Source organism: Dermochelys coriacea, chromosome 14 (assembly GCF_009764565.3).
Source record: "Dermochelys coriacea isolate rDerCor1 chromosome 14, rDerCor1.pri.v4, whole genome shotgun sequence".
NCBI lineage: Eukaryota > Metazoa > Chordata > Testudines > Dermochelyidae > Dermochelys > Dermochelys coriacea.
In genome coordinates this window covers 28,632,936-28,645,437 of record NC_050081.1, presented here as the reverse complement: position 1 = coordinate 28,645,437, position 12,502 = coordinate 28,632,936, and the positions used below count along the sequence as shown (strand labels likewise).

Below are 12,502 nucleotides of genomic sequence, written 5' to 3'. Positions count from 1 at the left end.
GGGTGTGGAAGGGGCAGGATTTCAGCTGGGGCCAGGAGGCTAGCACTCTCAAAAGGGGGGTTTCACGTGCCGCCCATGAAGATATACATCTTTTGGAAATATTAGAATGGAAGAAGGATGTAGTTTTCCAGGTAAGTGGTGGGACCCCATTATCTTATGCAAAGGAGATATTTAGGTAACTGAACAGCATGTGAGCAAATGGAGTGGTTCTACTGGAGGGGGCTGGGGAGAGAAAGTTCTCTCTACCCAGACATCTGAACAATTGTTTGGAATTCCTGCTGGGGGGGGGGGCGGGGAATCAAGATGTTGAAGTAGGATTCAGAGTCTTGCAAAAAGAAAAGGAGGACTCGCGGTACCTTAGAGACTAACAAATTTATTAGAGCATAAGCTTTCGTGAGCTACAGCTCACTTCATCGGATGATGCATCCGATGAAGTGAGCTGTAGCTCACGAAAGCTTATGCTCTAATAAATTTGTTAGTCTATAAGGTGCTGCAAGTCCTCCTTTTCTTTTTGCGAATACAGACTAACACGGCTGCTACCCTGAGAGTCTTGCAAGTGGCAGAGTGGATTCCCCTCCCCCTCATCTTCCCACAGGGCCTAGAAGTCCAGGAAGAGGCAGGAAGTAGGAAGAGGCAGCCAGCTAAGAATGTCTGCTGCATGAAATGTCCTCTAAAGTCACCTGGCAGAAGTGGAGGAAAATCAGAACAATAAAATAACAGGCTGAGTGTATAACAAGCAATGAGGACCACAAAGAACTTCACCACTCTCTGAAACCCAATGGATTTATAAACCTGCGCTGTTTGGGACTGTGCAGTTTGCTAGCCAAAGTCTAAGTGTAACATGACAATAGCGTTCTTGAGTTACCACCAACTGCACTTGCAAAGACAGGCACTCATACCTCTGGGCCTATAAGCCTATACTTGTTTTGCTAGCTATACTTGCAAACAGAGCTTGTCAGAGACATTAGGGTGTTGTGGCTACATTTTTTTTCTCCCTTTGGCAAAGTCAAAAGCCCTTGAGTTAGGAAATGCCAGAATGAACGCTGCCCATGCAACCTTAATTTCTGCCCATGCATTATGATGCAGCTTTAATTACACACAGAAGAAACCATCTGTGAACAGTTTGGTATAAATGACTTGGCAAGCATCACATAGGAACTCAGTGGCAGAAGCAGGACTAGAAACCAAACCTCCCAGGTAGTAGTCAACTGCCCTAACCACAAGCTCATCCTTTCTCTCATTGAAGGCCCCCCCAACCTTCCAACTTCTGCAACAAAAAAGGCAGTAGACCCACAGACAACAGCCTCCTTTACTACACAGTGGATTCATCTCCTGAGCAGTCCCAGCCTGTGCACTGACTGAGGCAGGGATCTTGGGAAAAAAATAATACTGGTTCATGTAATTAAAGACCGTATCATAGTACATAAGCACAAGGGGGGCAAATTAAGATGGCTTGCGCAACATTTATTCTGGAATTTCCTCCCTTGAGAGTCCTTGACTTTGCAACCTTTAAGGATTAAACTTGTATTTCCTAATTTTTAATTATTTAGTTTATTGATGAGAGCAGCCTTAACTAATGCAAAATGAGGGTTTTTTTGTTTGTAAATATTCTTTTTTAATAGAAACAATCTTTTATATATGTGCCATTTAAATAATAAAACACATTTATTAGGTTCAATGCCTCTTTTATTGCTACTCTTATCTTTGTGCATATTTCACCACTTCAGTGTCTTGTTGACCAATACCTGGGAAGTCATTAAATTAAATTGTATTCATATGAAACATGTTTTAAACTTCAAATTTATTGCAACTTCTACATGACTTAAAAATGTATACTGGAAAATGGAATAGGGACGTAGATCTCTAATTTCCTGGGTTGGTTTGTTTTGGAAAGGTAAATATTCAGAAAGCCAGAGATCGCCCACAGTTTGTAAGAAGCAGCTAGCCAATCTCCATAAGCAGGAGCTGTAATTTTGTACCTTATTTTTATGTGCCACCCAGTCCCCACCCAAAGGAGCCCTGCTGCTTTCACTGCAGTGCCTGCTGGGAACCTGTTTTGTATCAATGACAGGGGGAATCAGAGGGAAACCAATTAGTAAAGGCAGCCATTGCCAGGACAGCCAGGGTCATAGTGACCCTCCCCAAATGAGCAAAGGGGCTGGATGGGGGGGTACTGAGTGGCTGATTGTCTCTGCTGTCACAGTGGATCTGCTCTGGCAGGGGACAGCAAATGAGCGCAGAGTGGGAAAAGGCTGGCTTTTCCAGTGTGCTAGTTTTCCCAAATTTCCTGAAAAATCCACCCCATCCAAACACAGCCTGGGGATCCCTACACATGCACATCCATCCATGGTGGACTTTTGGTTCCAATTCCCCACATGGCAGGTTTACCAGAAAGGATTTCTGAACAGAGCTGAGATGTGGAGGTACCGACCCGCTAAACCAGCCAGTTCCGACACAATCATAATTATGGTCTTAAACTCTATGGGTCTTGCTATTGCGAAATTGTAATCCTGCGATAGCATCTAGTGGCCTCATCAAAGGCTCAGAGCCCCGTGGCACTGGGCCCTGCAGCTCAGGGAGAGATGGGCTGACTAGGAGATGTCATCTCAAAATAATCTGAGGGGGGTTTGTTCTTGTTTGTTGGAGTGGAGGGAAACTTCCCCTTGGGTCATCAGCAGGGATGGAACAGAGGATTTCTGCATTTTAAAGCATGCGCTCCTCAATTAAGTGGCTGTGACCCCCAGGTGGGTCATGAACAGGGATCCCAGGAATCCATTTGCCACGGAAAAATGCAGAATTTGCATTTTTACAGAGAATCTTTCACTTTTACATTTTGTGAAAAAATAAAAACATATACAGTAGAACCCCATTTATCTGAGCCTCCATTATCCAGCTCTCCAGATTAGCTGAACCACCAGTGCACACATAGGAATATGGAAAATTGATACTTCAGCTCTGCATCCTATGGCTGACAGTCTGAGCCCCTGTTGATGATCTGAATTTTTGATTATCCGATCTGGCCCCAGTCCCAGTTAAATCAGATAAATGGAGTTCCACTGTATATCAATAAAACATTGGGTTCAACTGATACCTATACATATTGGGACTAGGAAAATGAAAGTTCAGCCTTTCATTTTAATCACAGAAAAATGTGGAGTTTTATGTTTTTTTGTTGGAGAATTTTGTTTTTTTAATCACAGAAAACTAGGAGCCCTGGTCAGGAGGCCTGACAGTGAGATCTCTGTGGCAGAGAACTGAGTCCCTAGGGGAAGGGTTAGGAAGCAATTTGGGGACTAAGGAGACAGGGTAGTGGATGCATCTCCTGTTTCCATCCCTGTGCATAGGCAGGCTCCGAAGGGGCAGGACTTTCTTTGGGAGCAGTGAGGATGTAGTTCCCTCCCATAGTAATCTGGGCAGAAATGAGTTGGCTCCTGGTCCTATTTTACAACCCCCCCATCCCAGATCTCCAATCCCACATCACAGCAACAGGGATGCAGATTAGTTTTATGTTCCAGCTAAACCAGGCAGTTAATACTTCTGCAATATCTAAATGTTGCCTTTAGGAATTATTGCATGAATGGGGACAGTCCCCACCCCTTGGCACTCTTGTTTTAGGCTAGCTGCAAACTCAGGCAGACAAATCTGCATCACTCCCACCCCCTTCACATTTTCAAGGATTTCTTTGCATTCATGAGAGCTGGTGGGCATACTGTTTATTTTAAAGGAAAGTTAAGATTCTGGAGCAAATTTATGTTTTTAGCAGGGGTTGGAATTTAAGGAGCCACTTGGGGGATCCCCGACACTGTCCCTAGGGCGGCACATTCCCCCAGCAGCATGGGGAACAGGCAGAGGCAGGAACTGGCTTTTCCTCTCTCTGCTCCTCACCTTGTCCCAGGAAAGTCAATCTGCCTGGGGTGCTGCAGGGAACGGGTCTGGTCAGGGCTGGGAGCCAGGAACCTCCCTCCCCACTGATTGCTCCTGCTGCCCCTGCCAGTCTCTCCCCATGTCTCCTTCCTGCCCCCTCTCCCCTCCCCTCGGGCTGGGAGACTTGGTCCCTGGCCCGGGCCCGAGGCAGTCTCTCTCCCGGAGCTGGTTCGGCTCCTCAGGGGAGCAGAGCCGGGGGCGGGTCAGGGAGGGCAGCAGCTCTGGGACTTACAAACCCCTGACCCCCCGAGAACAAAGCTGGGGCAAAGAGGGGCCATTGGTGCAGAGTCACTTTCCTGCCCCACCCCAGCCCTTCCCCCCTCACCTGGAGTCTGCGGCCCCCAGAGAAAGTCCCCCTCCAGCTGGGCACGAAGGGGCGTTAATGTAGGTTTCTCCCCAGCTATCATAGCCCTTCCCTGCAAAAGTTATCGGGACTGCAACCCCTGCCCCCAACTCACTCACAGACTGGAGACAGGTCCCCAAAACTCTTCAAGTGCTGTGACACAAACTCACCTGATGCCCAGGTGCCCCAGAGCAGCATGAAGTGGGACCACAAATAACATGGGGACAGATGGGAACCTACTCTCTGCAAACTCCAAAGGTGCCAACCCTAAACACCATGGCCCTTGTTGCTTCTTTACAAAATGGGGTTTACTGAGCCATTGGAGTTTGAGTTAACAGCAAATCAGCCACCGCACACTTCCCCCTGGATCTTCCAGATTCCATCTTGTTCCTGAACAGAGAGGACCCTGCAGAACAAAGATACCCAAGCCTGTTGCCATCTAGGGCTCCGAGCAGTCCCCTGGGCCATTGGGTCTCTTCTGCTGTGAGGTATCCTCTGGGGCCATCCTGGGTCCCCACAGAAACACCCCAGACTCCTGGTGTCTCCTTATTTCCATCTGCTGGATCCAGAGAGGGGAGGCCAGTGTTGATGTGGCCATCATATCTAGACTCACCTGTAAGTACCCACTGGGGCCTGGCTTTATGGGAGTGGTGAGCTTCCCAGCTTTGTGGGAGCTGAGCCCCCCAGGCACTGAGGAGCACCTGCCCGAGTGTGAGCAGCCTGGTGAGGGGGGTTGAGATGTTGCTGGAACTGGCTGAATACAGCCAGGGAATTTGCATTTAGAACTCTAGGATGTTTGACAATCAGTTGTAGGGTGGAATTCATGCCTGGGACAGGGGCCAATCAATGGTCTGAAAACACAGCTTTTGTGGGACTTACTTAATGCAGAGCCCTTCTGGGGGCGCCTGGGGTGGGGCGGTTGTTATGAATTGTATTACGGGAGCACCTCAAGGCGCTGAGAACCAATCTCCATTGTACTGCGATGCGCAGACTCTGAGAGGGTCCCTGCCCTAGATAGTTCACAGTCTAAATAGAGCAGGCAGGATTATTACCCCCATTGTATGTCACGCAGGGAAACTAAGGCACATACAGATTAGGTGACTGGCCTGAGGTGATACGGGGAGGCTGAGAGAGCAGACCCAGCCCAATGCCACAACCACCCTTCTTGCTACAGACTCCAGCTCTGTGATTCCGCAGCTCAATTGCTTAGAAGGGGAGTGCGCCAGAAATGACTGAACCCATAACCGTCACTCTGGCCCTGTTACACATGGGTTTACCAGTTCTTTTCCTGGGCCCACCAGGGGCATGTGTCTTCCGGGCTCCAGGCAGCCTCCTTGTGGTCAGGCTCCCCTAAGCCCCTGTGCCCTTATATTTTGGGTATCCCCTTTGATAATCCTGGGTCCCGGTAGTGTCCCTACCGCCAGCACCCCCGCCCAGGTGTTTGTTACAGAACGTATGAACGGCAGGTGTATTCCTACATTGATGCACGTGAGCTGAGTGTTTCATTGTTTCCACATTTTTTATTGGGTACCTTTTTTATTTTAAAAAACCCCTAATAACCCTGGGAGTTATTTTTTGCTATCATTTGCTACTTACATAACAAGCGGCCAGATCTACAACAGCATTCAGCTTGTATGTAGACCATCCCATGCACTGAGCTAGTCAGAAAATCTGGCCCTGCTTGTGGGTGCTGTGGCCCATAAAACTTCATGGGATGAAGTCTCCTAACTCTGCTCCTTTCTAAGCTCCCACTCCTCTGTCCCTATTGGAAGTAACCTTGGGGTCTTCTCTCTGGATCCCTGTTACAGCAGATAGCGGCTCTAAGTTACACAGAGATGGGGTTAGATCCTCGGAGATTAGCCCTTGCTAGGCACTGGAGAATCAGCATATCACGTTTGATTTCAGCTGCAGACATCAGTGCTTAGATTAGTGCATAGACTTTGTGCTGGCCCTCTGTGCAGAGAGGAATTATAGCTAGGGCCTCCAAAGGAGCTAGGCACTCATATGCATTGACTTGACCCTGCAGGCCATGAACATGCAAGCCTAGGCACCTGAAATTCATTGATGTCAATGGGTGCTGGGTGCCTAGAGGCTTTTGAAAATCCTATTAGGTGCCTAAATACCTTTAGAAATCTGGCCCTATGTGCTGAAGTTTCCTCCTCAGTCCAAAGGTTACATGCACCAGCCCAGCCCTGCTAAATAATACTCAGCCCATAAGGGCATATCTGCACGATGCTGTAGGCAGTGAGAAGCCTCCAGCACAGAAGAGCTAACGCCTAGTCCCCACCATCCGGACATGAGAGCAATGCAATGCATTCTCCTAGCCCCCACAGTCCGAGCAATGATTGGAGAGCTCAGCACAGACCAACACAGGTCTCAGAGGCACCATACGGGTTGAGCTTCCAACCCCCATGAGGATCTGAGAAGTGTTCCAGGAACTGTGTCAGCTGGCTGGGAGTGTGGCCCAGAGGCTGTATGTTGTTTTTGTCTTGGGGGATGGGGTGGAGTGATAGCCCTAGTGATACGGCCAAGGGGAACCCCTTTCTTAGTGCCAAAATCCAACACCCACAGGAGCTTATTGACTGTGAAAGCTTGCCCTGCTCAAACCCTCTGGCATGCAAAGATGTGTGAAGGAAAAGGGCCTCAAATTCTACACATCAAAAAAGAGTTCAGGCCTCATGTATCCCTTGTCCAAGGACTCACACACAAAACACTATACGTCAGCATCGACAGCAAAACTGCCACCTTTCGGCCTGGTCTCTCTCTCCCCACGGGTCACAGTGACAAGGGCTCTTTACTACTTTTTGAAAAAAACAACAAAATCCCACTAACTTATTATTGAACTTCAGAAAACTAACTTATGCAAAAGGCTGGGATGGAAAAATATTAACCAAAGTGATTCCTGAGTTGACTCTGTTACCGATAACAAAAAGTCAATAAGGAGGCATCAAAGGCAAATTCACTTGCACAAACTCGAGGGTGAACTCTCAGAAGAAGGTGAAGGAGAGAACGGTGTCTCGGCAGACGACTCATGCACCATATGCCCTCTGTCCAAAAGGGCTCACACATACACCTGTGAAAACAGAGCCCTGGCACATGCAGATGTTTCACCCACCATGTGCCCTCTGTCTGGATTGCTCACGCAGGCAGCTGTGTATGCTGGCCACAAGATCATCTATCCTTGCAGGGAGCCAGGTCCCTTCTGATACCCAGAGCAGCTCAGCTGGATCTAGGTTGGGCACCTGTAGCGCTTCTCCCCGGTATGGGTCCTGTGGTGTCGGATGAGGTCCGAGCTGCGGTAGAAGCTCTTCCCGCACTGGGCGCAGGCATAGGGGCGCTCGCCAGTGTGGATGCGCTGGTGGGTGACAAGGTTGGAGCTCTGGCTGAAGCTCTTGCCACAGTCGGGGCAGGTGTAGGGCCGCTCGCCCGTGTGCACACGATGGTGGGTGATGAGGGTGGAGCTCTCGGTGAAGCTCTTGCCGCAGTCGGGGCAGGTGTAGGGGCGCTCGCCAGTATGGGTGCGCTGGTGGCAGATGAGGGTGGAGCTATCCACGAAGCTCTTGCTGCACTGGGGGCACTGGTAGGGACGCTCCCCGGTGTGGACGCGCTGGTGCCGCATGAGGGAGGAGCTGTCATTGAAGCTCTTCCCGCACTGTGTGCACTTGTAGTGCTTCTCGCCTGTGTGGATGCGCCGATGCCGCAGCAGGGTGGAGTTCTCGCTGAAGCTCTTCCCGCAGTCGCCACAGATGTAGGGCTTCTCACCGGTGTGGATGCGCCGGTGCCGGAGCAGGGCCGAGCTCCAGATGAAGTTCTTTCCGCAGTCCCGGCAGGCGTAGGGCATGTCACCCATGTGGACCCGTTGGTGCTGCACGAAATAGGAACTGTCACTGAAGCTCTTGCCACACTCCCCGCAGACGTAGGGCCGCTCACCCGTGTGGGTCTTCTGGTGCCGCACGTGGGTCGAGCGGATGCTGAAGCACTTCCCGCACTCCTCACACCGGTAGGGCTTCTCGCCTGTATGGGTGCGCTGGTGCTTGATGAGGGTGGAGCCGTGGCTGAAGCACTTCCCGCAGTCGGGGCACTCGTACGGCTTCTCGCCGGTGTGGATACGCCGGTGTGCAATCAGCGCCGAGTTCTGGTTGAAGCTGTTCCCACACTCGGGGCACTTGTAGGGTCTCTCCCCAGTGTGGATCCGCCGGTGGATGATGAGGGCTGAACTGCTGCTAAAGCTTTTCCCACAGTCCTCGCACCGGTAGGGCCGCTCCCCGACGTCTTTGAGCTGATTGACACCTCTGCCCGGGTAGGAGGATCTGCTCTTCCCTGTCCCTCGCGGGTTTCCCTGCTCAGGACTCTGGGAAACATCCCCTTTGGCTGTTCCCGATACCGCCCCATGTGGTTCCACTGGTTCAGGACCTTTCTGCTGAGGGGTCTCCTCCTCGCTCTCACTCCCCGTACTGTCACCTGTTGGGACAAAGAATCCAGACAGGAGTCACTCCCTGTGCCAGGAGGAAAGGGAACCTCAGAGACGGAGGAAGAAACCCAAATAACTACGGGAGAGAGAGAAAAATCAAGTGACAGTTCCTTGGCCACAAACCATCCTTCCCACTGCAATGTTTTCCTGGCTGATGTAACCAATTCCTCACCTGTGCGGACATCCCTCAGAAGCTTCGGTTCCTCAGAGTCCTGCAGATTTGGGGCCCACAGCTCTTTCCTCTGCTCCATTCAGGAGATCACATTGGGCTCAGGGATTGGAAATCCTGCTTGGGGGAAAAGAGAACAGGCAGGATCAGGGCTTGCGACATAGACAGAGAATATTTATTATAGAGACGTGATTTTAACCCTATCTCTGTGCTGGGAAGTTGGGAGAAAAGGTCCATGGACACGCTCTGGGAAAGTCAGATGTCTGCTGAGGGATGTCTTGTGTCACTATCACAGATTCAAAGGTTCCGAAGCCAGAAGGGACCACTGTGATCATCTAGTCTGACCTCTTGTATAACACAGGCCAGAGAACTGCCCCAAATAATTCCTATAGCAGAGCTGTTGGAAAAACACCCAATCCTCGTTTTAAAATTCCCAGTGATGGAGAATGCACCATGAACCTTGGTAAATTGTTCCAATGCTTAATTACTCACTGTTAAAACGTACGCCTTATATCTAGTCTGAATTTGTCTAGCTTCAGCTTCCAGCCAATGGATTATGTTAGACCCTGCTCTGCTAGAATGAAGAGCTCATTATTAAAAATTTGCTAGGTACTTCTAGACTGTGATCAAGCCACCCTTTCACCTTCTCTTCTCTGAGCTCCTTGAGTCTATCACAATAAGGCAGGTTTTTTAATAATTAAGTCATTCTTGTGGTTCTTCTCTGAGCCCTCTTCAATTTATCAACATCCTTCTTGAATTGTGGGCACCAGAACAGGGGACACACATAATATTCTCTAATATAATACAATATTAAAATTTACATATGCCTATAATATAAAAGTGCAAATGAGAGGTCAAAATGAAACTGCTTGACTTTCTCTCATTGAAATGGACATTTTCTGGTAAGACATTTTGATTTTGATGTAATGGCATTTTTTGACTTAAAACTGTTCAGTTGCAAATTTTTTTGACCAGCTCTAACCACTGGTGTGTCCTTGAATCTCCTCTCCCAGGGGAAGGGGAGTGAAAGGTACAGTCACTCTTTTAATACACGTGCATGCACGCACACGCACACACTTTGAGGCTGATCCCTATGAAACCTTAGGGAGTGGAAAAGTACTCCGAGTAGAACCCAAGCCAGCTGCTTCTAATACCTGAGGGGACAGAAACCCTTCCCCGTGACATCCCTGTAAAGGGCTGTCTGACCTGGGTCCATCAGAGCCCACTGCCACTCGTTGAAATACACACATACCTCCTCAAAGGTCACTGGCTCCTGGAACAGCAAGAATCCCCCACTCAGTGAGCCACAGTCCCACCTGCTCAGTCACTGGTGCCCTGAGTGCCCCATATTAAATACATTCCTTTCTCAGCACCTTCTGTTCTTTCAGATTAAATTGTTCCCCCCGTCCCCCAGCAGCAGCCCCTGACCCATCCCCTACCTGAGCCAGATGCTCTGCAGCCATTTCCCGTCCCTGACCTCCGGGCAGGTGGTTTGATCTGGAGTGAAACCGGGATTTTATCCTGCAGCCTGTCAGGGTGAGAAGGGAGGTTTCAGAAGTGGCTTTCACCCATTTCTCACCCAGATTCCCCCCAGGGTCTTTCTGTGGATACAGGAATGAAGCTCACCGAACATTCAGTCTCCAGCCACCCAAGCACACCTATACAGGGGAGCGGCAGGCTATCACATTATAAGCTGGGCTGACAGCACCACCTATTATTAAGATTGCCCAGCACATCCTATTATAAGAAACTGTTTTCTGTGGCTTATAACTTTGCCAAACGTAAACTGTTTGGCCTGAACTTTTCCATGCCAGGTCTCTGCCTCAGGCTGAAATAGCTGGGAAAATTTCAGCCAAACAATCCAGCCATTTCTGAGATTGAGGCTAGGGAAAAATAAGTAGTTTTGCCCATGCTGAAAAATTTGGATGTCCTTTTCTTTGAAAAGCTCGAGCACTCCCCATGCTTCAGAGCAGGTGTTGTAATGCAGCGTGTGTGTTGGGGGGAGGGGGGTTTGCCATGCCCAGGAAACCCGCATTTGGCTAATGTATATGCCTTTGAAAAAATACCGTTTCCACATGGTCAGCAGAGGCTTCTTCGGTTTTAGCTGCTAAAATTACTGATGATTTTGTCCTCACTGAGCATATTCAAGCCCCTCCCTGCTCCTAGTGCTGGCCAGACTGTTTATGCATCATCCCCAGAGAGCAACTGAACAAGCCCTGTCTCCTCCCAGCTCCCGTATGCCTCACTAATCCCTGGAGCCCACTGCCATGTATGCCAGCAGCCTGCTGACCATCCCCACGGCAAGAAGAAACCCTTGTGCGCTGCTTCTAACCCAACCTACAGAACTCAGCACTGACACGAGGCATAACTGATCCCTCTGGGTACAAGTCGTGCACCCCTCCTCCTATCAGTGACAACTCTGCCAGTCTACTCCAGTTAACCCCTCCACCAGTCAGTGCAGCTGCATCTAATGCAACATTCAGGTGGGGTGCATGCTGGACTACAAATCCATGGAATACAACCCAATGTCTCTCGGTCTCCTTCACATCTCCTTTGTATGGCAGCAATGTTATTGAACCCACTCCAGCAGGTCGGGCCAGCTCAGAGGGCCAGAGTTAGGGCAAATGTAATCCAAAACAACCATTGCAAGCACACAGGGCCAGGGAAAGGTGAGGAGTAGCAAATTGTGACAGGGAGACCCCCATACACCAGAATTTGCTACCACTGGCCCCAGGGGATGGAGGTAGAAAAATTCTAACAGGGTAGCACAGAATGATACACCAGCTGTGTCAGATATTCATACCAGTAGCAAACTGGAACAGGCAGCAGTTTGTGACACTCCAACTGACTCTCCCTGCAACTGCTGCTCCAAACTATGGCGGGGCTGGGCACCAGAACTGAGAGCAGGGAGCCTGTCTCCCCTACACTCTCAGTGACCCCCTGTAGGCACCCCTGCAGCACCACGGAAGAAGCTGAATGATTAGAATGCAGTTGGTGCAAAGGCAGACCGGGGTGGGAGGGGGGAAGGAGCAGATTGGCACAAGGACTGGATGTGGAGGGAGAGAATCTGGGACTGCTCAAGGAGACTGGGAGACAGTTAGGGAAATGGGGGGATTGGGAGCCAGCTGGCTGTTGAGAAATGCTGAGGTCAGGAGAGGAGCTGGGAGGAGTGTGGGGAGACTGACATGGGCTGAACAGTCTCCCTAGGTCCTTGCACCCAGGCTTGGTCTAATTCTTGATGCTTCTTTCTGTATAGCAGCTGTAAAACACGGCCTTGCCTGTCCCACACACAGCTCAAACACCATGTCAGGCTCTCCATTACCGTAGCATCTTTGCACCCGGAGCAGGGGGACTGGAACCTGGGTTTCCCACATGAGAACACTAATCACTGGACTGCAGAGTCTCTCTCACCCTCTCGCTGTCCCAATTAATATTTAAATCATGATGCACGGTGGAGCAGCTGCAACAGGCGAGATGGAGAGCCCACTGGCCAGAATGCCCCATGGCCAGAGCACTCCCCTGAGAGGCAGGAAACCCTAATTAAAGTCTATGCTTCCCCACCAGGCAGAGACAGGCGACCCAGGCTCAGTTCTCT

General features: G+C 50.0%; 1 protein-coding gene across 13 annotated transcripts in view; it reads right to left on the bottom strand.

Annotated features, from left to right (window-relative positions):
* Positions 1-12,502, bottom strand: part of LOC122455419 (zinc finger protein 436-like) — a 37,635-nt gene that overhangs the window by 13,399 nt on the left and 11,734 nt on the right. For 3 of the 13 annotated variants that reach the window (XM_043496927.1, XM_043496928.1, XM_043496925.1), the window contains 2 exons: positions 8,911-9,024; positions 5,768-8,728 (listed from right to left, as the gene is read on the bottom strand). In XM_043496927.1, the coding sequence (XP_043352862.1) occupies positions 7,497-8,728; positions 8,911-8,989 (1,311 nt within the window). In that variant the 5' untranslated portion in view covers positions 8,990-9,024 and the 3' untranslated portion in view covers positions 5,768-7,496. Of the gene's footprint in view, positions 1-5,767; positions 8,732-8,910; positions 9,028-10,159; positions 10,181-10,346; positions 10,436-11,182; positions 11,189-12,502 lie in introns of those variants that run through there. The other 10 variants (XM_043496920.1, XM_043496921.1, XM_043496918.1 and 7 more) reach the window with 7 other exon arrangements.